General features: G+C 38.0%; 1 protein-coding gene across 1 annotated transcript in view; it reads right to left on the reverse strand.

The window, feature by feature from the left end:
* LOC149777438 (Golgi SNAP receptor complex member 1-like) overlaps positions 1–25115 on the reverse strand; it is a 35109-nt gene that overhangs the window by 5717 nt on the left and 4277 nt on the right. Inside the window, exons 3-7 of the mRNA XM_089942069.1 lie at positions 19299–19383; positions 16292–16491; positions 13990–14061; positions 13410–13439; positions 11692–11774 (exon numbers count right to left, since the gene is read on the reverse strand). Of these exons, the coding sequence (XP_089798195.1) occupies positions 11692–11774; positions 13410–13439; positions 13990–14061; positions 16292–16491; positions 19299–19383 (470 nt within the window). The remainder of the gene's footprint in view (positions 1–11691; positions 11775–13409; positions 13440–13989; positions 14062–16291; positions 16492–19298; positions 19384–25115) is intronic.

The following is a 25115-nucleotide window of genomic DNA, read 5'->3' on the forward strand; positions in this document are numbered from 1 at the left end:
CTGAAAGCAAGTTAAGAAAAAGGTACATCTATTGAAAATATATAAAATTCATCAGTGTGAACATGTCAGCGGTATAACAATTTTCTGTTACATATAACAATTTGCTGTTACATATATCATAATGGACCCGAGTTTGATCCTTTTTGCTGGCAGACACATACAGATGTAATCAGTGGTACATTATCCTACTTAGGTGCCAATTTGATTAAAATCAAGATCTCCAACACAGTGGAAATGCAATGGACACGAATATGAGGTCAAGTCCTGTGTACCTTTTGATACACCGATCAAATTATGACTTTAACATTTATGAAAGTGAAAAATGCTTGCAACATAACATTTGTAAAGATTAACTGTCACAAACACAAACGAAATGCTTCACCTAACAGATTACTAAAAATATGTGGATGGAGAATTCCAAAGATCGCAAGAAATATGACACTGACTGGGTGCATGTCAAATGTGCTTATCGTATAAAATTTTAAGCAGAGAGACTTATGTACCAAAGAACTCAATTTTGCTAAAATAAAACATAATGTGATATGCGATTTTTATGTGTTTTAAAATAAAATGGAAACTGCCAAGCATTTATAGTAATTACAGCAAAAATATTTTCATCCAGTTTTTAGCATGATTTTCAAAAGCTCCAAATTTTCCCGAAAACATTTGATATGGCTGTAGTTCCCAAATCTCCACCTTCAAGACATCTGTTGGGTACAATCTTTGCTTTCAAATGTGAAACAAAGGAACCTACTTTAGTCATTCAGTTCATTATCATACAGACAGAGATTTAGTTCATTATTATACAGAGATTCAGTTCATTATTATACAGACAGATATTCAGTTCACTATTATACAGAGATTCAGTTCATTATTATACAGACAGATATTCAGTTCACTATTATACAGAGATTCAGTTCATTATTATACAGAGAGAGATTCAGTTCACTATTATACAGAGAGAGATTCAGTTCACTATTATACAGATACATGTGACACATATCAGATGACCTTGCTCAGTCTGAACAGGATTCATACCCACAACCTTCTGGAAGTGAGGCTGGCATGCTAATCACCTAGCTACTGTGGCTTCCTATGTACTTATTAGATATTCTACCATCTTGGTTCCAAATGATCAGTGTTTTACCACTTTCAAGAAGAATATACAGTAAAACCTGTTATGAGAGACCGCCCCTTCTGCCAACCAAAAGCGGTCTCTCAAGACAGGTGGTCTCTCATAAGAGGTGTGTGAAAATGGACTGGTTTTCAGGGTCAATAGTTAGCATTGTTGAAAAATAAATAATACCCATACTGTACATGCATCATATCCTTTATTCATGAATCTTGTTAAATATTGCATGCATTCCTCTCAAAATATCTTTATATAATAAAGATATACATCTATCAAACAACGAGAATAAAATTTATATTTCAACATCACATTAATATGTACAAAAAATGAACAGTTAGATATGATGTATATATCTTATTTTATACACTTATTCACTTGTTTTTTTAAAAGAAATCCATTATACTTCTTTGTTGACATGTTTTACTCGGCTATTTGGTCTGAACATGTATCTCAATTATTGCCTTTTCTGGAATCAACTTTCCACTTACTGGTATGTTTTTACTCCTTGCAACATAAAACCACTCCCATACTCGCTCGTTCAGATCTCCGTAAACTGTCCGTCGTGCCGTGGCATATTTCCTCTGTGCTTGTGCACCTTTCTGCCATTCGTTTCTAATGGACTTCTTGTCTTTGATTACATTTTGAACTTGCGTTTTACCGACGCTTAAGCTGACTGCTATTTTGCGAGTGGTCTCGCCTTTTTCATTTCTTTCAATGACATTAATCCTTTCTTCCAGTGTTAAAATGTTTCTTTTTTTCAGCGGAGATTCTGCCGTTGTTATTAGTGTTGACGTTATAAAGACTATCGGTTTTGATCAGGTTTTGGGGAATTGTGGAATAAATATATATTATGTACCAATGAATGAAACCAAAAGACATAATTAACTCATCAAGAAACAATACATTTATTCTGAGACAAAGTTTAAATCAACAGCGTTATAGCTCGATAAACAAATACTCCGACCATCTGCACCCACATAAACAGATTGTGGCTTGGTGAAACACTAACAAAAGAAATAAAAAATAATTTTAAAAAAATCCGGAAATGATTCTCACTTACTAGTATTAAAGACAATGAGCTCATTCACCCTTCAGGCATTATGGATTAACTGGAAAGCAAACGACGTACTCAAACCAACACTGAAGCCCTTTCAAACGATTTCTCACTTGGACATAAGGACTACCGGCGTTTTGTGAGTTTTCATAAAGATAAAGAAAAAATACAAACCTCTAAATTGACTGTGTATATCCATCATTACTCCCTTTGATGTTACTCTTACCGGCTATTCACATGACTTCGGCACTACAATGGCGGTTGGTGACATGTACTTTAGTCTGGTTTACTGCAGTTTACAAATGACACCGTACGCTGGAGTTGTAAATTTCACAAAACTGGTACTGTAGCAAGACAAATTATTTTTAAATACTTTATTAGAGCAATCTTTGCTATTTATGCAGTCTTTGTTACAAAGGATTAAATGATGGTTAGAGGTGTTTATCCCGATATATGGTTGTTCAACTATAGTGTTATTTAATGTGCACTTTGTTTGCATACTACATTTATCCCGAGCTCTAGTGTTTACAAAGGATTAAGTTAAGGTCAGTGGTGTCAATCTGTTTTGATTTTTTGGCGATGCAGTCGTTCATAGCAGTGTCAAAATGCATATTTTGCCAAGAAATCGCGGTCGCTGGTCGCGTTCAGCAGGTGGTCGTTCATAACAGAGCGTTTATATAGTAAAATCGATCCGTGCATTACGATTGTGGTCGGAAATGACAGGTGGTCGCTCATAGCAGAGGTCGCTCATGACAGGTTTTACTGTAATTCTCTTCCAAAGAAAGCAGAAACAGAAATGGAAAAATAAAACTATAATATGATGCAAAATTTGGGATCTTTCTGAAACGGCTGAATAAATTTTTTTGCACTTCCTGTAATCAGCTATGTGAAGTTATCTCCCTTTATCAGACTGCACATACGGACTAGTGTTCATGTTTATTATGATGTGCCAATACTACTTTTATTGATTTTTTTGTTTGTGATTCTAATGCCTAAAACGTCATAATGTGGTGATAAAAAAAAATTGTGTACCTGAAACAACTCTATTTAATTGGTAAAATATTCTTTGTTTTCAGTGTTTTTAACAGACTGATTGACCAAATATATTAAACACTGTTACTGAAGATAACAGTTGATTGTTCATTGCATTTCTGCAAGTTAATATCAACAACTACAGTCCTACATTCTGACAACTCAGTAGACCTTATATGTTTTCCAAATATGAACAGTAATTATCTTCAACTGTGTGTATTAGTCGCTCTTGTAACAGCTAGCTGTTCCTAATGCATACCATACAGCACTTCATATCTGGAATGCAAAATCTAAAGCAGTTTTATCAAGTGGACATTTTGGTGGAAATTGATTCTGGCACCACCTCTACTTCAAGGTTAGTGAATTTCCAGTATACTGCGAAACCTGATGAAGAAAGACACCTTCAGAATCAACTCAATAATATGGAGAATCAGATCTTGCTTTCATATAAGGTGGTTGTTATATAAAGGTTGATTTCATATGAAATGTATTGTAATGGGACTTGAATACAGCAGATGTCTTACAAAGATGTCTGTCTTAACAACGTGGCTGCTTAGCAATAATTTCTGTTTGTTTGGTATGTATCTATGTATCAGACCTGTCAACCTAACATGACCTCAATAAAACAATTGATATATTCCCATAAATTAGACCAATTTTTAGCAAGCTGTAATGAAATATAATATACTGCTATAATTGTTGAATTGGAAAACATGCATTTGAAATGCCCTGAAGTGTAAAATGATGCATCCAAAGCAACATTAAGTTCAACTACAAAAGTTAATGAAGTATATTTACACCTGAATGACCTCCAGTTCAGTTTTAGAAACTCCAGCTGCAAGCCCCATGGAGGTCAACTGCTTCTTGCTAAAGCTTTCAACTTAGCATGGTTCTTGTTTTTGTTCTTACATTTCTTGCAATGATCTCTCCTACTAGTAGCAATACTCAAAATCAACAGAACATGATGCCTAATAACAAATATGACCGTTTCCCTTGTAGCTTTATTTTCCCAAGAATCTGAATATTCATTTGTATATTTCTGTTAATTACCTGAACTTTTGACTTTTGAAGAGGCAGAGTGCCCATCTGATCTGCATGTATTTTATTTTGATATACATTTCAAAATAAAGCTGTAAGCCGTTGCTTGATGACGCAAGCATTTTGCAATGAAAAACTTGGGCAGATTAAAGCATCTGCAGCACAAATGTCAAGTTAGTCTGTTTCACAAACTTATTCCACTCCAGTCTAATATGAAACCCCAGACCTGAACCAAACCTGGACAAGCCAATATAAGGATTTGATGAGAACATTCACATTTGCCTATATTTATTCTATTATTCTTTAAGTTTGTAATGTAAAAGCCCTATGACATATGGTCAAATCGTAAGGGTTGGCATGTGTGTGTGTGTTTTAAAGGCATATCATCACAATCCTAGGAATACAGTGCCAAGTAAGTTCACGTGTTCCAAAAAGTACACTAAAAGTTTTTAAAAAATCCTTAAAATATAAAGAACACTTAGGATAAAACTGCACACTATTTAAAAATTCAAAGTCCTTTTTGACTGGAATGTAATTATAGGTAACATGCCAGAGCACAAAGGTTGCCTCCTTCATGTCTTTTGACATGCACAAAGGTGCATCAGGTTTATACTGCATCTCAAGGGGCCAGGGCATCCAGTAATATATTAATAATGTATTCTCTAAATATGATTTTGGCATTTTCAACAAAATTAAACCCATGCTAAATACCAAGTTAATTTAGCCCAAATTTTCTTTGGCTAACAACTTTTAAAAAAAACTTTCTCAAGGATGCATGGTAATTCATAAAGGATATGAAATAATTTTTTTCAGTTGGAAAAGGATGCATTAAGAAGGGTTATGCAGACATATATTGCCTTCAAAAACAACAGTATGATTTATGTTTTGAAGGCTTTGAAAAAAAATAATACAAAATCGAAGACATTATTATTACTGCCACTACCAACACCAGAAATGTGTCACCCAAGACTTTTTCTATCAAAAATGCACACAAGACAAACTGACACACACAATATCAAAACAGAATGAATAGTGCCAATTTGTCAATCCCACAATCAAAATCTTGCTGCAAGTCTCATGACCTTGACCTGTCAAGGTCAAAAGAGCAAGCATGTGGAAGATAGAACTGTCTCTGTATAATGATTCTTTAAAGTTGGGAAGAAATCTATCATGGAATTTAGGAAATATAATCAAGGTAAAAACGTCAACCAAAATCTTAACCCAAACCCCCATAAACCTGTTGATACTGCCATCCCTGCTGCCATAAAAAATGACAGCTATGTCTCAATGTATAAAGTCGGTTCTACAAGAAAGCAAATTTTTGGTAAATTATGTTTCTCCGAGAATACTTACCCGATCACATTAATGTTAGGAATATAAGCCTGCTACCTCTCGAATCCAGCCCTACTAAAAGACGAAAATTCATCTTTTTGGTCTATCTTATATAGACCAAAGGGCAATAACTCTTGCCCCTCACCTCCCCTTGCCACAGCAAGGTGTTGCTAGTTTTTTAAGCTGAGCGATATATATTATACGAGGATGCTTGCATAGCGGGGTGGTTGGGAGGGTTTTTAAGTAAAGTGATCGGGTAAGTATTCTCGGAGAAACATAATTTACTAAAAATTTGCTTTCTCCTTCAAATACGTTCCCCGATCACATTAACGTTAGGAGAATAAGTAATAGGAGGAGGGAATGCTGAGCATCCTACCTCCACCCCAGGTACCTTCTAGGGAATGATGGCTGGATTCCCCATTTGAACGATAACCCGTTCTCCTAATTTCATCAGCAACACAGCCTAGGGTCACGTGATATGTGACCCCTATATACGGTTAAGAAGATAGTTATTGAAATATTCTTACCTACGAAATTTCACTGGCAAATCCAGTGAAGCTGATAGTCTGTGCTGATTGTTTTAAATGGGTCTGGTGGTCATCTGGGCTGCCGACACCAGACCTACCAGATTCAAGGTTTGCCTCTGCGAAGCCAAATCTCTGAGATAAAAGCTGGAGAAGGTTGACCCTGCATGCCAGCCAACAGCTTCTATTATATCTCCGTTCGAAACATTGTGTTTGAATGCCAGGCTCGCCAAGATTGCTCTAATCTCATGAGCCGTAATCTTCATGAGGCGACTCTGATCTTGTGAGACCTCAGAGTATGCTAAGCGTATAACCCACTTCAGCCATGAAGCAAGGGCTTGAGGGGTGATGTCCCGTTTACCAGCTTTGACCGGAAGAAAGAGGTGCTTACGTGTGTCCCCAAATGCCTCTGTGCGTTTTAAATAGTGCTTGAGTGCACGAACAGGATCTTGCATGGCTGCTGCTCTTGACTTATCTATGGAAGAGAGCGAGCGAATGACGATTCTTTGATTGCCAATGGATGGTAACCTATTTTTGGCTACAAAGCCCGGTTGGGTCAGGAGGACCACCTAACCATCTGATCTGAACTGAAGAATGTTCGGGTCACTGGAAAGGGCATGTAACTCGCTCACCCTGCATGCTGAAGCTAAGGCTATCAAGAAACATGTTTTGTATGATAGTAGCTTTAACGAAGTGTGGGCTAAAGGTTCAAATTTGTCTGAATTGAGCCATGTTAAAACACAGGACAGATTCCATTTTGGAAACAGGGTGAGGGATTTTGGTCGATTGAAATCAAAATTGGCTAAAAGATCTGATAGATCTTTGTTATGCCCAATATCACATCTACCATGATGGCGGAATGTGTCTGATATCATGGAGCGGTAGCCTTTGATAGTAATTGGGGCCAACTGTTTCTCCTCGAAAAGCCAGAGAAAAAAGTCGGCCAGTTGAGGGATTGAGACACTCAAAGGGACGATGTTATTGATATGGCACCAGTCCCTGAAAACACGCCACTTTCCCTCGTAAGCCTTCAGAGTGGAGGGCCTTCTTGCTCTTGAGATTCTCTCCACAATTGAGGGTTTAAATTGTTTGTCTCGCAAGGCTGCCCGGACAAGAGCCAAGCGTGAAGAAGAAGACGATCCGGGCAGGGGTGGAACACTTGTGACCGTGGTTGTTTGAGAAGATTTGGGCTGGTTGGAATCTTCCTGGGTAGATCTATCGCTAGATCGAGTAGATTGGTAACTCAGGACTTGTTCCATCTGAGAGGGGCAATCAGAATCATCCGACCCCTTAACCTCTTGATTATTTTTGGTAACAAAACCGTGGGAGGGTAGGCGAATGCCCACAACCCCTCCCAGCTGATTGACAGAGCGTCCACAGCCCAAGCCTCTGGGTCTAGAACCGGAGAGACGAAGGTGGGCAACTTGCGATTCCACCTTGTCGCAAAAAGATCGATCATCAGACGCCCCCAAAGTGTGCAAATCCGAAGAAAGACTGATTGATGGAGTGACCATTCCGTGTGAATGATTTGACCTTTCCTGGATAGAGTGTCGGCCAAGACCTTGAGTCTGCCGGGAATGTGTCTGATTTGTACGTTGATGTGGAGGTTGTCGCACCAACGCAGAAACTGCCAGATCAGAATGCACAGGTCTGGTGATTTGGTGCCCCCTTGTTTGAGGTAAGTCACCACCCCAGAGTTGTCTGACATAATGAGGACAGTTTTTCCTAGAGTTGATCCTTCCAGAAATGAAAGGCATTGATGACAGCCCTCATTTCTAAAAGGTTGATGTGGAGAGACCTCTCCTCTGGCTCCCACATGCCGCTGACTGTAGCGAAGTCCGGCAACAGGTGGGCACCCCAACCGTTGGTACTGGAGTTGGTACACACCATTATCTCCGCTTGGGGCATCTCCAGAGGAATCCCTGTGGACAGCCAACCTGGGTTGTGCCACTGACTCAGGAATGATCGTATTTCGGGCGTGATCATTATTGTTTGATTGAGGGGACTTGAAAAGGGGCGCCACTGTGCCATTAACGTCATTTGTAAGGGACGCATAAAAAGTCGGCCAAGCGGGATCAAGTCCGCCACCGCATTGAATAATCCGCGGAGTTGCAAGAACTCTCTTGCTGAAATCCACGTCCTGTTGGAAACGGACTCGACGAGTTCGATGATCTGGATTACGTAAGCGCGAGGAAGTTGTACCAGATTCAGATCGGTGAGAAACTCCATACCCAGATGGACAAAATGCTGAGATGGATGGAGATCGGACTTCTTCCGGTTCACGAGAAAGCCTAGATGATCTAAAAGTGCTAAAAGATCGTTTCTGCCTTTGAGCAGAATAGAACTTACCATATGTTTCTGGAGGATGTCGTCCAAGTACACTGCCATCCCTGTAGATGAAGTTGAGTGGAACAGGGTGACGACGCAATCCATAACCTTGGTAAAAGCCCAAGGGCTGATGTTGAGGCCAAAGGGTAGGACCTGGAACTGATAAACCGCGTTGCGGTAAGCGAATCGGAGAAATTTCCATGACGCGGGGTGGATAGGGACGTGAAAATATGCGTCGGTCATATCTAGACTGACGGCATACTCGTCCCACTGGATGGAAAGATGGATTGATCTCGCCATTTCCATCTTGAATTTTGGTGGTAAAATGTATTGGTTGAGGTGACTCAGGTCAATGATCGGCCTCAACTTGCTGTTTGCCTTCTGGGTAAGAAACAGCCTGGAATAAAACACCGGCGATTGCGGGTTTTTCACAATCTCCACCACCCGTTTTTCTATGAGCGACCATATCTCCTGTTGTAGAAAGGTATCCTTCTCCTGATCGGACAGTACGTCTGTGAAGAGGGGAGAGGAGGACAGGGGAGGGGGTTGGATAAATGAAATCCGAAGTCCCTCTGAAATGATCTGGATCACCCAATTGTTCTGAGGAAAAAAGGTGGTCCAGTGGTCCTGAAATTGCAGGAGGCGGCCGCCCACAGGTAGGCTGTCCGCGGGCGGTGGACAGGGTATGTCAATTTTTAGAGTTAGGAGGCTTGAAGACGGAGAAACTTTGTTTCTTACCGCCTCTGTATAGTTGCCTCCTAGCTTGATTAGACTGTTGTCTCCTGGCATTGGGTTGGGATCTATATTGCACATTTGATTGTAAGGATCCCTTGTCCCTGGTCCGCCAATCATCCCTCCGCTGTGGCAGGGGCTGATTTTTTCTAAACGCCTGCGAGGGCTGGGTGGCAAGTTGGAGGGGCAGTTCCTGAGCTGCCTGCTTCCGAACTTCTTCAATTTTTCCTCCAAAGAGTAAAGGCGACCCAAACGGAGTCATCCGTAATGCCAGAGTATGATGGGGCTTGAGCGACGTTGACCGCAGACATGCTTCACGTCGTATCAGGTCTAAGTTGGCAGAAGCAGTCAACGCATTAGCCATGGAATGGTGAGCTGCCCTGTTAATAACTCTAGCAATCCGGGCTGTCGCTTCCCAAGCGTGGTCATTGTCGAATTTTTCTGCGAGTCGGAAAAATGGCAAAAGAAGCCAAGTCTAACATTGAAGAAGTAGCGACTATGTTCCTGACTAGCTTTGATGTGGCATGGAACACATTTTTGTCCCCTTTGTAAAACAGTGGAGCAGACATGTGAACTGCTGCCATATTTTTGTCCAGGGCCGGAAGATCCGTACTGAAGGCGTCTGAATGAGTTTTGTACCAGCGACCCGAGAACGTCGCTGGTATTTGGCTTTCTGAAAAGAACACCTTAGCATTCCCCGGATCACCTATTCATCCTGATAGACGATTTTTTATCTCCTTAATTTTTGCCGACTGGGGAAGGAGCCAGAAGGACGGCATCTCTTCCTCCCCGTCAAGATCTACAGACGCCTTAACTTTGTAGTCTTGAGTGGCGGTAGGAGGTGGAGGGCATTCTGAAATTGCCAACACCCTACAAATTTCTTCCACTGCCGCCTTGAAGCCAAACTCAGTCTGTTCCATGGTTGGATCTGTGTACAGCTGATTTGCAGGAGTTTCGTCACCCTCACTGTGTGCCGAGTCGTGTTCTGTAATAGCTTTCATTTCTGGATAGAGCATACCAGGTGGCACAGATGACGCGATTCCGTCATCCTTAACACTGTCACTAACTCTCCCTTGTGGATAAGCTGTGAACATATGGACGGACGGCCATGTCCGGCTTGTGGTCGGTCTGAATGTTGGCGACGGTCCTGCTATCACTGGTACTGGCTGCTCCAATGGCCTGGCTGGACGGACAGATTTCTCACTAAAACCTCCGCCATAGTATTGGTATGTTGCCGGTGGTACAGCTTGACGGACAGATTTATCACTAAAATCCCCGTAAGTCATGTTTGGTTGGATCGTTTTACCAATAGGGTCCCCATGCTGGGACGGTTGGACGGCCGGTGACGTAGAGGTTGTATAAAGAAATGGATCCGATGGATCCAGTAAAAACCCCATGCGTCCTGACTTACAGGCCCGAAGGCTATGCTCAGACATGCAGGGGGACTTACGCCCACTGGGCAGCCTAAAATTGGGGGAACATTCCCCCAAAGAGTCAGACAAAGCTGTGTTAGCGAGCGAGGGAAATAAGGGTAATATCTGGCCTGATGTCAATAACTGCGTCGTCGTTTCCTGGACCAAACGACGCATCGGTTCAAAGTTGGACTGTTGTACCCTGTCAACATTATTTCCCTCCATTGCCGCTGATGTTACTGTGCCTGACGGTTGCAAACGACGAACTTTAGGTGGAGGGGGGACCCCAATGTTCCCCACAAGGCTCGCAATGGAGGCTGTCTTTGGATATATACTGAGGACATCAATGCTATCTTTCTTCGACTTATTCCATCTATCCCTCCCTTTTGCTGCCTTCTGGACTACATCAGCCCACATTTGCTCTATCCAAGTATTACACACGCTGCATGGTATAGATGATGTACACTTGGTACATACAATACAAGAGAAATGGTTGTTTTCATTTGCTTTGAACTTTTTGCATTTCTTGCATTTGGTTGACATTTCTACTGAAACGACACAAGAAAAGAAAACAAAACACAAATTAGCAATTCAGCATGTTATTAATTCGCTAATATCACAACCGTTACTAACAGAGTAAGCGAAATTAGTCAGTGTCGCGTTAACTCTTAATTAACAACACGAGTTCCGCGATAGCGTGTAACATGGTCTTCAGTAAATGAAATCCCTAAGGGTGACAAAGTCACTCAATTTTGAGAAAAATTGTTAAAATAATGTATACAACCTGTAGAAGAATGATTGTCCAATGCAATAAATCCAAATTTAACTTCGGATGGTCCAATTTAACGCTAAGATGGCTTGGATTGTTTGGAGGTATAATGTACGTGTTATCAGTACAAGCGAAGCATCAAAACTAGCGACACCTGCCGGTGGCAAGGGGAGGTAAGGGGCAAGAGTTATTGCCCTTTGGTCTATATAAGATAGACCGAAAAGACAATTTTCGTCTTTTAGTAGGGCTGGACTCGAGAGATAGCAGGCTTATATTCCTAACGTTAATGTGATCGGGGAACGTATTTGAAGGAGAAAACTGTATAACAGTAAGGATACTGGCTAATGTGTTGATTTTCTGTGAAATTCCACTAAGTGACTTCTTCTGTGACTCCAGACTTTCTTTTGTTGCTATGGCAACACTGAAAGTGAAAAAACAAGCAGCATGAAAGCAAGATTCCAGTAACACACGATCAATTCCTTTATAAATGTCAACTATAAGAACTGTTGCAGTTTCTAACCATCTTAATTTCTGAACATATAAAAAAATAATGTTTAAATTGATGCACAACTGCAATATATATATATATACACACAAATCGGAGCTTTACTGTACCAGTTGTTGCCCATCAGTCGAGTTTAATGAAAACTCAGATGACAAAAACCATAATGAATGCAAATATTCATAAAAATGCCTCAATCCAAACACTTAAATCACTGCCAATCACAAGACATGGCTTTAGTTATGGATTCATTTTAACTGGTTGCCAGTCATAGGACATGGGTTTAGTCATGGATCCTTTTTGTTTGGCTCCCATTCATACAACATGGGTTTAGTTGTGGATCTATTTTAATTGGTTGCTAATAATATGACATGAGTTTAGCTGTGGGTCCATTTTAACTGGTTGCTAATCATATGACATGGGTTAGGTCATTGATACTTATAATTTGTTGGCATTCATACAACTAGGGTTTAGTTGTGGGTCTGTTTTAATTGGTTGCTAATCATATGACATGGATTTAGTTGTGGGTGTGTTTTAATTGGTTGCTGATCATATGACATGGGTTTAGTAATGGATACTTTAAACTGGTTGCCATTTCATATGAGCATGGGTTTAGTCATGGATCCAGTTTAACTGGTCGCTAATCATATGCTATCATAGATCCAGTTTAATTTCTTGCCAATCATATCACATGGGATTAGTTATGGGTCTGTTTTAATTTGTTGCCAATCATATGGGTTTGACAATTAAAGCATATGACATGGGTTTAGTTATGAATTTGTTTTAATTGGTTGCTAATCATATGACATGGGCTTGTTCATGGATACTTTTAATTGGTTGCCATTCATATGACATGGGTTTAGTTATAGGTGTGTTTCAATTGGTTGCTGATCATATGACATAGGTTTAGTCATGGATACTTTTAAATGGTTGCCATTTCATATGAGCATGGGTTTAGTCATGGATCCAGTTTAACTGGTTGCTAATCATATGCTATCATAGATCCAGTTTAACTGCTTGCCAATCATATGACATGGGTTTAGTTATGGGTCTGTTTTAATTTGTTGCCTATCATATGAGTTTATTCATGGATCCATTGGATGCCAATCATGGACCCATTTTAATTGGTTAAATTTGATTTATCAAGACTTCTGTATTCAAAGGTATTTTACTTAAATGAAATCACTGGCTTATGATAAACAATCTTATTACTGTTTTATATTTTTGGTGATTTTGTGTATGACATATATCATTTTGATTCAGCTTTCTTCAATTACTGAAGATAAGGTGACCTTACTGATAACAGATGACACAACTGTATGCCTTCTATGAACTATGATACACATAGGAAATATATTTTCTTCCAAATAGGGACTATGAAAAATACAACTTTTGTGCAGCAGAATTATCTTGTCATTGATGCATATACACAATATGTTTCATCAAAGCAAAGACAAGTATTTAAGCCTAATTACAAAAATATTGTAATGAAACATGACAATTAGGAATACACAATGACAAAAACTATACATATTATTTGTCGGGCAATCATACCTAATCTGGTCATCTACAAGTCTTTCTGAGCTGAAAATAAAAATACAGAATATCAATAAGAATGTATCAGTATTTCAACTTTTAATAAAATCTATTCTACTCCTCTATTGCTGTTCACATGAATTCAGTTAAAAGAGATAAGTAATTTCAAAATATTAACATTTTTAAAATAATAATAATAATAATATATATATATATATATATATATATATATATATATATATATATATATATATACACACACACACACACCAGAGCAAGGGATCCATTTTTGCCAAGCCAGTCTTTTATATAGCTAGAAACGATCTGCTTTAATTTAATAAAAAGTTTTAAGAGTGATGTTAATTTACGATATGGATAGTGTTGTAGCAGGATTTACACATTAAGATATGTACTAAACTCAAAGACATTGAAATGATTATGACAGGAATGGCTTTTTGAAAGCAGGAGGAATTCTTTTAAAATTAGTATTTGTGACCAATAATCTACACATTCATGACATGTAAATAAAACTAGGAAAGTCACAAACTCCACCGCTATCCATTTCTGACTTCATTGCTGTTCCTGCATTTCCACTTACTTTCTTATATGTTCATGTTCTTTGAGATACATTTCTGTTCTTCTGTTTAGACCTGAAGAATTTTTATAAGCACTGAAAGAAGAAATATATTTATATATAATTATTTAAAGCCTTAAATCTTGGCCATGTTGCTACATAAGAATAATACCATTTCCAAGGCAGAAGGTAGATTGCCTAAAAGTGCATTCTGCTTTTTTTTATTTTAGGAAATGAGGTTGGTAGACAAGAAAACTATGTACAGAGAATGCAAGTGCATATTTTACAAAAAGTAACTAAAAATGCATATTGTGCATATTTCATAGAAATTTTCAAATGTATTCAGATCATGCAAAACAATCCTAAGCATTTAATACAAAGCTGACAGTACACCTCTCGTGTGAAAAGTTTCGTTTATGTTTAATGTTAACACAATTACAATATAAACGATACTACTCAGACAAGTTCTGCATGTTCTGTACACATTTAAGGTGATAAAACTCCATGAACATGAGAATACTCACTCAAACAGAGTCATATAATTGAATACACCCTTTATTAGTCTTGGTTACTAAGACACTTGATGATACGTTCTCAGAGACATGAGTAGCATCTTGATAATTAAGGCAGTCTGGTATCATAACCCTGTGTTCACAACATATCCAATGTATCAAATTTAGAGCTCTGAAGAAGGAATTTGTTTTGAAACTTTTTTCTAAAGCTTGAAGTAATCCATGTATATATCTTGTAATTTAATAAAACTGAAACATCTACAACAGTTCATCTTGTTTTTCAGATTTTATATGATAAATATGTAGATCATGCTTATTTGTACAAACAAAAGCTTTCATTCCATAAGCAAGAAAGGAACCATCCAACCCAGAGAAAGTCATCATGCATGTAACAAACAGAGAAAAATGAAATCTCTTGTTAAATACTTATTAAAGGAAAGTGGAATTTAAAAGGGACAGCTAAATTGTACAAGGCTTTAAAGATATACTGGAGATCTGATCATCATTTTAAGAACACCTTAATATCGCACAAAGCCTTTAAGTGAAACCCATTGTCAACACGATCATTTATTCAGACGTGGTGCTAACATGATTTTGAATCTGGCAAACCTGTTATCCATACTGGATGTCATATGAGCACCATTTTCGACACAACTTCATATGAAGTTGTTTAGTGAAAACCCTGAGTCAATACAGTTACCTGTTTAATAGAAGCAATAAAAAGATTTACAAGGTGGCTATTATAGCTCAGATTTGTACGGTTGTCACATAGGATCAAATAAGATCACAAGTTCTTTATGACGACAATTCCGTATCAATATGACGATCCGTTCAGAAGTAGTGATAACAATATTTTTGAGATATCAGATCAGTGCCATTAGTTTTTATTTGGAACCAACTGGAGATCATAGTCTTTCATTGTAAACTGAATGCTGATATGATGAATTTTCACTAAGAAGCAGTAGCAATAACAAGATTTTCAATACAGACACATTTTTCAAATTTTTTCAAATTGGATATCCGACTGGCATGATTAAAAATATTTCCAAATTGGATTTCAGATTGGCATGATTAACAAGATTTCCAAACTGGATATCAGATTGGCATGATTAAAAAGATTTTCAAATTGGTTATCAGACTGACATGATTAACAAGATTTTCAAATTGGATATCAGATTGGCATAATTAAAAAGATTTCCAAATTGGATATCAGATCGGCATGATTAACAAGATTTTCAAATTGGATATCAGATTGGCACGATTAAACAGATTTTCAAATTGGATCAGATCTGGATCATTTTCGTTTGGGACAAACCAGGTGTCTGAAGAAGTCTTTTTGTGAAAACCTATGCTGATATAACATTCAAGAGGAGCAGCAATGACATTTTAATTTCAAGCTAGCAGCCATATTGGATATCCAAGCAGCATCATTTTCATTTACAACCAACTAAATCATGGGATGAATGCTTGTATAAAATTTCACGGCAAACCTCTAAGTAGCAAACAGCAATAACAAGCTGCAACCAATTGATTCACAGACAATGAACAATAGATCATGCCATAAGCTCCCCCTGGGCTATGGTCATTAGAGCGTAAAACTAATATTTGAAGCAATAACAAGCTGCAACCAATTGATGGACAGACAATGAACAACAGACCATGCCATAAGCTCCCCCTGGGCTATGGTCATTAGAGCGTAAAACTAATATTTGAACTTTATTCTCAAATATGGCACATCATGAAAATTAAGCCTGAAAGCTTAATTTGAACGTTGCTGAATGAATTATAAGAATACAGTCATGTTAGTATAATACCTGATATCCCTCCGTACAGACCCCAGAAGGTCATCCCGCTCTCTAATCGCTGTAATGTTGGCCTTTGTTTTGTGGAACTCTTGCATGTAATCCTGAAGGATGTCACGGTGCCGCTGTAGTGTGTGCAGCAAGGCTGCACTTGGGGATGTCATGCTTATGTTCTGTGTGTATTCTGCCATTCTGTCATTTATCTCTGTCAACTGTCAGAAAATAAGTTTTCATAGAATATGACAACTAATTCCAACAGCATTCTATCAATGTCAAATGTGTGCATGCGGGTTTGTGTGTGCATCTGTGTGAGCTCCTGGAATTCATTGCAAGATAATAATAATAATAATGTTATGTGATTTATATTTTTAAAGTAGCTTTAACAATTTTAGACTTATTGATGTGATGTCTGCAGTGTGGTAATTTATAGTTATGTGTGTGATTTGGATTTTTAACGTAGCTTTAACAATGTTTCAGTCATATCGCTATGATGTCTCCAATGTGGCAGGTTATAGTGATGTCTAGCATTGGGGCATCGTGCCACAGACATGTAGCATTATGTCCCACCCTGTCACATTATCCTGACACCAGGCCGACCAGTCCTAACACTAACCTCTTAATGCTGAGCGCCAAGAGAGGCAGCTATTAGTACCATTTTTGTAAGTCTTTGGTATGACTCGGCCAGGGATCAAACCCACGACCTCCCACATCCGAGATGGACATTCTAAACACTAGGCCACCGGAGCGGTTAATTTATAGTTATGTCTCATACTTGGGAATCATGCCACAGACATGTGGCATCATGACTGACCCAGTCATATTACCCTGGCACCAGGTTTACCAGTGATAACACTAACCTCTTAATGCTGAGTGCAAAGCGAGGTTGCTGTTAGTACCATTTTTATAAGTCTTTCATATGACTCAACCAAGGTTCAAACCTGCGACCTCCTGCATTAGAGGCTGATGCTCTCACCAATAAGGCCAAGGAGCAGTGCTCTCAAGTTTTAATTAGCCACCAAAATAATCATTATATATATATATATATATATATATATATATATATATATATATATATACACATGTATAATCCAAATAAATTAGGAAAAAGTAAAGGCCTGGAAGAAGAGAGGTTGGCTTATCCACAGGCCAGAGTCAAAACTTAAAAGATTTAAAGATATTCTGGTTGACAACCATAATGGCTGTAAATCTTGGAACATGACAAATTATGTTTTCTGTGTCCTAAGACACATATGCATGAGAGAAATAAATACATTCTTGGTGTAAAAAAACTTACTTAACTGTTTAAAACTATATGACTGCTTTTGTTATTATTTAAATAAAGGTAAATAAAAGACTTCATAATTCACAGGTTGGTTTGAATTTACCTGGAAGACCAGGCTGTACTATAATAAAACAGTACTTACACAGCGCAATTTGTGCCTAGCATCACTTTAATCCTTGTTTATTCCCAAACAGATTAGATGCAGAGTTTGCTTTATTCAGTTTTTAGACCAAATCCCATTCTTCTAGGTAACACTTCAGCTAGTCAGTAATAGCTGTTTCATTTATGTTGATCCACACGCTCATGAATTACTCTTTTTCAATGATATAAACGATGCTACAAACTGAGGTAATCTTTATGAAAAGGTACACATGTTCAATTGTGCATGACACAACTAGCATGACTGTTACATGTTCATGAAAGAATGGTAATAATAAAGGCTAAAATTCTGAATATAGATCAACTAAGATCATCATCAATCTATTTTACTTTTGTTTTGGCTCAGCAAAATCATAATTTTTCACACGATGGAAAGCTGGATCTTTCGGCATCTCCTTTGTTTATAATTAGTGGCCAGTTAAACATTAAAACCCTGAAACTGACTTGGGTTAAGATGGAAATTTGAACGGCAACTATATAAGTACTTTGACATTAACTCTGTAATATTAGCAGGATTACCATAGTGTGTAAAATGGGGTGTAAGGTCGCTTAAATCAAAGCAAACAAAAACTCAGTATGGTATTAGCATAAATTTTTAAGCACTATTTCTCAAACTTCATTATTGTATTTTGGATTTATCATTAAAGTTTAGTGCAGTGGTGCCCATGATTCAAATAAAAGGGATGTACTTCATTTAGTGCATTCAAACCTACAATGTACATGCGTTGGTGCAATTACGTAAATACGCTCAATAGCCTAATTGCGAGTGTAGAATCAAACCCTATTGTTGTTCATTGTTGTCATACTGGGATAAATATTTTAATGCGTTAGATATTTACAATTTCAAGGCAAAATAAAAACGTAATTACTGGTGCACTGATATAAAAAGTCTAATGTAAAAATGCATAAACAAACAATAACCATGTCAAAAGGGAGTGGTACTGATACAGCAACCCGTGAATACTCAGTTCTTGTCATCATCCGATCAAGTTATACACAAATCTCAATTAGGCAGAAACAATATGAAAACAGAAAATTAAATAAATTTTTTGACTTTTCAAATAAATTTATATCATTTCTATGTTATAATTGTACATGCCAACCCCAAGAGCATTATATGGGTAATTTTTGCTAATGTAAGTTTGCCTAAATAAATGCATTTAGAATTTACTGCGTGCATCTTGTGATGTCATCTCAAGACTTTTGGGTTGGCTTATACGCAGGTCATGCACTTTTTAGTGTCTATACCTTTTGAGTTGGTGGGTGTGGGGTCAGCTTATAAGCAAACAGGTTTATACAGTCTGTATATATATATATATATATATATATATATATATATATATATATATATATATATATATATTTGAAAATGCTCATTAATATTTGTATGCTGGAGACCTAGTTTCTAGCAACAACTGTCATTCACGGTTAGTTACATGTACATTGAGCTGAAGCAGCCAATCATAAATACAAATATTGGTGCAAAATATTTATGAAGAGATTTTTAAAAAAAAACAAACAAAAATAAAGACATGAGCTTAAATCTGAAAATGGTTTATGTCCTTATCAGAATCTTACCTTTGTGAGTAACTGTTCTATCTCCATTGCCATGGTTTCAAACATATGCTCACTACCACTTTTGTTCAACAGGGGTGATGTATCACTGTGGGGAGAGAAAGTTGTTTTTCTTACAAAAATGATTTCATTTTTGTGATATTTCAATATGTAACAGATTTCATATTAAGCTTTCTAATTTATCAAAGCATGAATCAAAAGCAAAAGGAACATGCAGAGACCTTTCTGCGACAAGAGCAATAAAGCTGAAAAACCATCATTCCCAAATTTCCCTTCTTCAGTGACCTGCAAACACAGTATGTATTGTATTATGTACATAAATGCAAAGATATTTCTAGCCTGATATTAGTGAGCAGCAACTGACTGCTTAAGATTTTTATTTTTACAGAAAGCTGTCACTTGGCAACTCATAAACCTTCCTTTTGTTTTATTCACCTGAATTTCAAATTAAAAGTAATATGTTTAGTCACGTGTAACATTATTTGTCCCAAATAAAGGAATAAAGAAACTGCTGTCAGCCCCTTCCAAGGCAAATATATGTAAATGAAATGAGTATATTACAATTTACCCATTGCATTTTATTCAGAAATCCAGTATGTGGAAAGGATCATGAAAAAAGAGAGATCCATGTGTGATGTATAGTGGTCCCCCTCTTGTAAGGTTAACCGTACTGCAGCACAAAAGTGGCCTTATATGAGGGATGGCCTTTCCAGAGGGGGATCTCATAGAAGTGAGTAATAATTAGATATGTAATATAAAAGGTGTAACCAATTTATAAAAAAATATCTGCATTTAAAAATTACTGACATATTATGTTACAGAATCAATTTGGTACAAGTGAATGTTACATAAATGCTATGAATAAATATCAAGTGTTGTGCAACACTATCTTGTCATTTGAATCAGCACAAATGTGTGTGTGTGTACGTGTGTGTATACAAAATGTCTGGCTGTGATTCATTGTTTGTATATTCCATTTTCCTACTGCTGTACAATGTATAAATGACAATGTTTATTTTGAATCTTTCTGACATCAAACGTCTATGCAATCAAAGGACTCTTACTTCGTTTCATCGAATTGCTTTCACTTGCCTTTCAAGCTAAGATGCATTATAAGATTTTGCATCTTTCTGTGAAATTATTACTCCTTCATTGACAATTTGTAGCTATTACATGAAATGCTTTGTTTATAAAGGAAGCAAGCTTGTCATGTGACCAATTGGTTTAAGTCTGGTACCCTTTAAAATACATTTAATGATCTACTTTACAGCGACTGGATGCCACACTGACTTGAGATCTACTTTACAGTGACTGGATGCCACAATGACTTATAATCTACTATACAGCGACTAGATGCCACAGTGACTAATGATCTACTTTACAGCGACTGGATGCAACATTGGCTTATGATCTAATTTACAGCGACTGGATGCCACAATGACTTATGATCTACTTTACAGCGACAGGATGCCACAATGACTTATGATCTACTTTACAGCGATTGGATGCCATGCTGACTTATGATCTACTTTACAGTGAATGGATACCATGCTGACTTATGATCTACTTTACAGTGACTGGATGCCACAATGACTTATGATCTACTTTACAGTGACTGGATGCCACAATGACTTATGATCTACTTTACAGTGACTGGCTACCATGCTGACTTGAGATCTACTTTACAGTGACTGGATACCATGCTGACTTATGATCTACTTTACAGTGACTGGATGCCACAATGACTTATGATCTACTTTACAGCGACTGGATACCACAATGACTTATGATCTACTTTACAGCGACTGGATACCATGCCGACTTATGATCTACTTTACAGTGACTGGATGCCACAATGACTTATAATCTACTTTACAGCGACTGGATGCCACAATGACTTATGATCTACTTTACAGCGACTGGATGCCACAATGACTTATGATCTACTTTACAGTGACTGGATGCCACAATGACTTATGATCTACTTTACAGCGACTGGATGCCACAATGACTTATGATCTACTTTACAGCGACTGGATGCCACAATGACTTATGATCTACTTTACAGTGACTGGATGCCACAATGACTTATGATCTACTTTACAGCGACTGGATGCCACAATGACTTATGATCTACTTTACAGTGACTGGATGCCACACTGACTAATGATCTACTTTACAGTGACTGGATGCCACAATGACTTATGATCTACTTTACAGTGACTGGATGCCACACTGGCTTATGATCTACTTTACAGCGACTGGAAACCATGCTGACTTATGATCTACTTTACAGTGACTGGATGCCACAATGACTTATGATCTACTTTACAGCGACTGGATGCCACAATGCCTTATGATCTACTTTACAGCGACTGGATGCCACAATGACTTATGATCTACTTTACAGTGACTGGATGCCACAATGACTTATGATCTACTTTACAGTGACTGGCTACCATGCTGACTTGAGATCTACTTTACAGTGACTGGATGCCAAGCTGACTTATGATCTACTTTACAGCGACTGGATGCCATGCTGACTTATGATCTACTTTACAGCGACTGGATACCATGCTGACTTATGATCTACTTTACAGTGACTAGATGCCACAATGACTTATGATCTACTTTACAGCGACTGGATGCCACAATGACTTATGATCTACTTTACAGCGACTGGATGCCACAATGACTTATGATCTACTTTACAGCGACTGGATGCCACAATGACTTATGATCTACTTTACAGTGACTGGATGCCACAATGACTTATGATCTACTTTACAGCGACTGGATGCCACAATGACTTATGATCTACTTTACAGTGACTGGATGCGACACTGACTAATAATCTACTTTACAGTGACTGGATGCCACACTGACTAATGATCTACTTTACAGCGACTGGATGCCACACTGACTAATGATCTACTTTACAGTGACTGGATGCCACACTGACTTATGATCTACTTTACGGTGACTGGATGCCACACTGGCTTATGATCTACTTTACAGCGACTGGATACCATGCTGACTTATGATCTACTTTACAGTGACTGGATGCCACACTGACTAATGATCTACTTTACAGTGACTGGATACCATGCTGACTTATGATCTACTTTACAGCGACTGGATGCCACAATGACTTATGATCTACTTTACAGCGACTGGATGCCACAATGATTTATGATCTACTTTACAGTGACTGGATGCCACAATGACTTATGATCTACTTTACAGTGACTGGATGCCACACTGACTAATGATCTACTTTACAGTGACTGGATGCCACACTGACTTATGATCTACTTTACAGTGACTGGATGCCACACTGGCTTATGATCTACTTTACAGCAACTGGATGCCACACTGGCTTATGATCTACTTTACAGCGACTGGATGCCACACTGACTTATGATCTACTTTACAACGACTGGATGCCACACTGACTTATGATCTACTTTACAGCGATTGGATGCCACACTGACTTATGATCTACTTTACAGCGACTGGATGCCACACTGACTTGAGATAAACAATACTGCGCTTCTCTGTCATTGACTTTTGTCATCTTGATACTTACCATTGTAATGATATCCAGTAATTATTAAAGTGAAAAAACATCAAATCTAAATATATGGCACTAAGGATAATTGTAATGATATCCAGTAATTATCAAAGTGAAAAAACATCAAATCTAAACATACATGGCATTAAGGATAATTGAACAACTTACATCTTTGCATGGATTAATGTTGTGTAATTTATCGACACATTGGAACAAATGAAAATGTGTTGAATTTAGAAAATAAGAAATAACTGTACGATTTATATCTGTAAAAACCATTATGTTGCTGCTTGTGATGGGAAAATTGCATAAATACGCTGGCCACTGACCATGGAAGTGGGCATCCTAGAAAGGAAGTTTTGAATATAAATCTGTTGGTACCAAGGGGTTCTGGCTGCATAAATTGGGTGGCAACTAGTCCAAGGAAGGACCATTGTAAAATCAAAAGCTTTGTACATGGCATTTCAGCTAAGCGAAGAGCCCTGTTACAAGGTCTGGCTTTAAGTCAATGACAAAAAAAAGTATCCTGGCAGATCCTCATGGTTAAGTTTATTTGGGAAGACAAAGACAGCAAAGTTGCAGCACTCTTTCTTATTCTAAATTCAAGTGATTTTATTTATAATTTCTTTATTATCACGAATTCAAAATGATCACCTCTGGGTGATAGCTGGGTGGCAAATTCAGTGGCTTGCCAGTCCTGCTTAAACCACCTGCTGAGTGGGAAAATGTGTTGATCAATTGATCATTTTAGCTGTGCTGATATTTACAATAAATGCAATAGCTGGGTGGCAAATTCAGGGGCTTGCCAGTCCTGCTTAAACCACCTGCTGAGTGGGAAAATGTGTTGATCAATTGATCATTTTAGCTGTGCTGATATTTACAATAAATGCAATAGCTGGGTGGCAAATTCAGGGGCTTGCCAGTCCTGCTTAAACCACCTGCTGAGTGGGAAAATGTGTTGATCAATTGATCATTTTAGCTGTGCTGATATTTACAATTAAATGCAATAGCTGGGTGGCAAATTCAGTGGCTTGCCAGTCCTGCTTAAACCACCTGCTGTGTGGGAAAATGTGTTGATCAATTGATCATTTTAGCTGTGCTGATATTTACAATAAATGCAATAGCTGGGTGGCAAATTCAGGGGCTTGCCAGTCCTGCTTAAACCACCTGCTGAGTGGGAAAATGTGTTGATCAATTGATCATTTTAGCTGTGCTGATATTTACAATAAATGCAATAGCTGGGTGGCAAATTCAGGGGCTTGCCAGTCCTGCTTAAACCACCTGCTGAGTGGGAAAATGTGTTGATCAATTGATCATTTTAGCTGTGCTGATATTTACAATTAAATGCAATAGCTGGGTGGCAAATTCAGTGGCTTGCCAGTCCTGCTTAAACCACCTGCTGTGTGGGAAAATGTGTTGATCAATTGATCATTTTAGCTGTGCTGATATTTACAATAAATGCAATAGCTGGGTGGCAAATTCAGTGGCTTGCCAGTCCTGCTTAAACCACCTGCTGAGTGGGAAAATGTGTTGATCAATTGATCATTTTAGCTGTGCTGATATTTACAACAAATGCAATAGCTGGGTGGCAAATTCAGTGGCTTGCCAGTCCTGCTTAAACCACCTGCTGAGTGGGAAAATGTGTTGATCAATTGATCATTTTAGCTGTGCTGATATTTACAATGACAGAATTCAGTGGCTGAAAGGCTCAGAGATGTACATGTTGTCATTATAAGAGTACATCAGGAGAACATGACCCAAAGACTTAGTTCAAAGACTTAGACTAGCTGCTGAGTGGTGGGAAAATGTGCTGATATTTACAATGACTGAATTCAGAGGCAGAAAGACCCAGGGATATACATGTGGTCCCTATAAGAGTACATCAAGTGAACAACTTTAGCTTTCATTATCATGTTCATTTTCTGATGTAGCCAAATAAGTAGTGCATATGACCTCGAAATCAAGACTTAGTTAAAATGCCATTTGCAGATTTGGGTATTAAGTATTTTGGGGTTAAAGGGCAAATTGATGAAGATTGTAATGAGATTGAGAAGTGTGCTAAGTTGCTAGAATCGATAGTTTAAATGGAACAGTAGCCAAGTGTAAGAAAGTGTGTGATACCTGGCGTAGTGTTTGGAATAAGGCCTTTCCTTGAATTGACACAGTTCAGTCTGACTCAAATGGACAAACAAGAGCTATATGTCAGTGGTTTAAAATTTTGGAAAATTAAATACAATGACAACCAA

Source organism: Sinohyriopsis cumingii, chromosome 18, assembly GCF_028554795.1.
Source record: "Sinohyriopsis cumingii isolate HCF-2022 chromosome 18, ASM2855479v2, whole genome shotgun sequence".
NCBI classification, from domain to species: Eukaryota; Metazoa; Mollusca; class Bivalvia; order Unionida; family Unionidae; genus Sinohyriopsis; species Sinohyriopsis cumingii.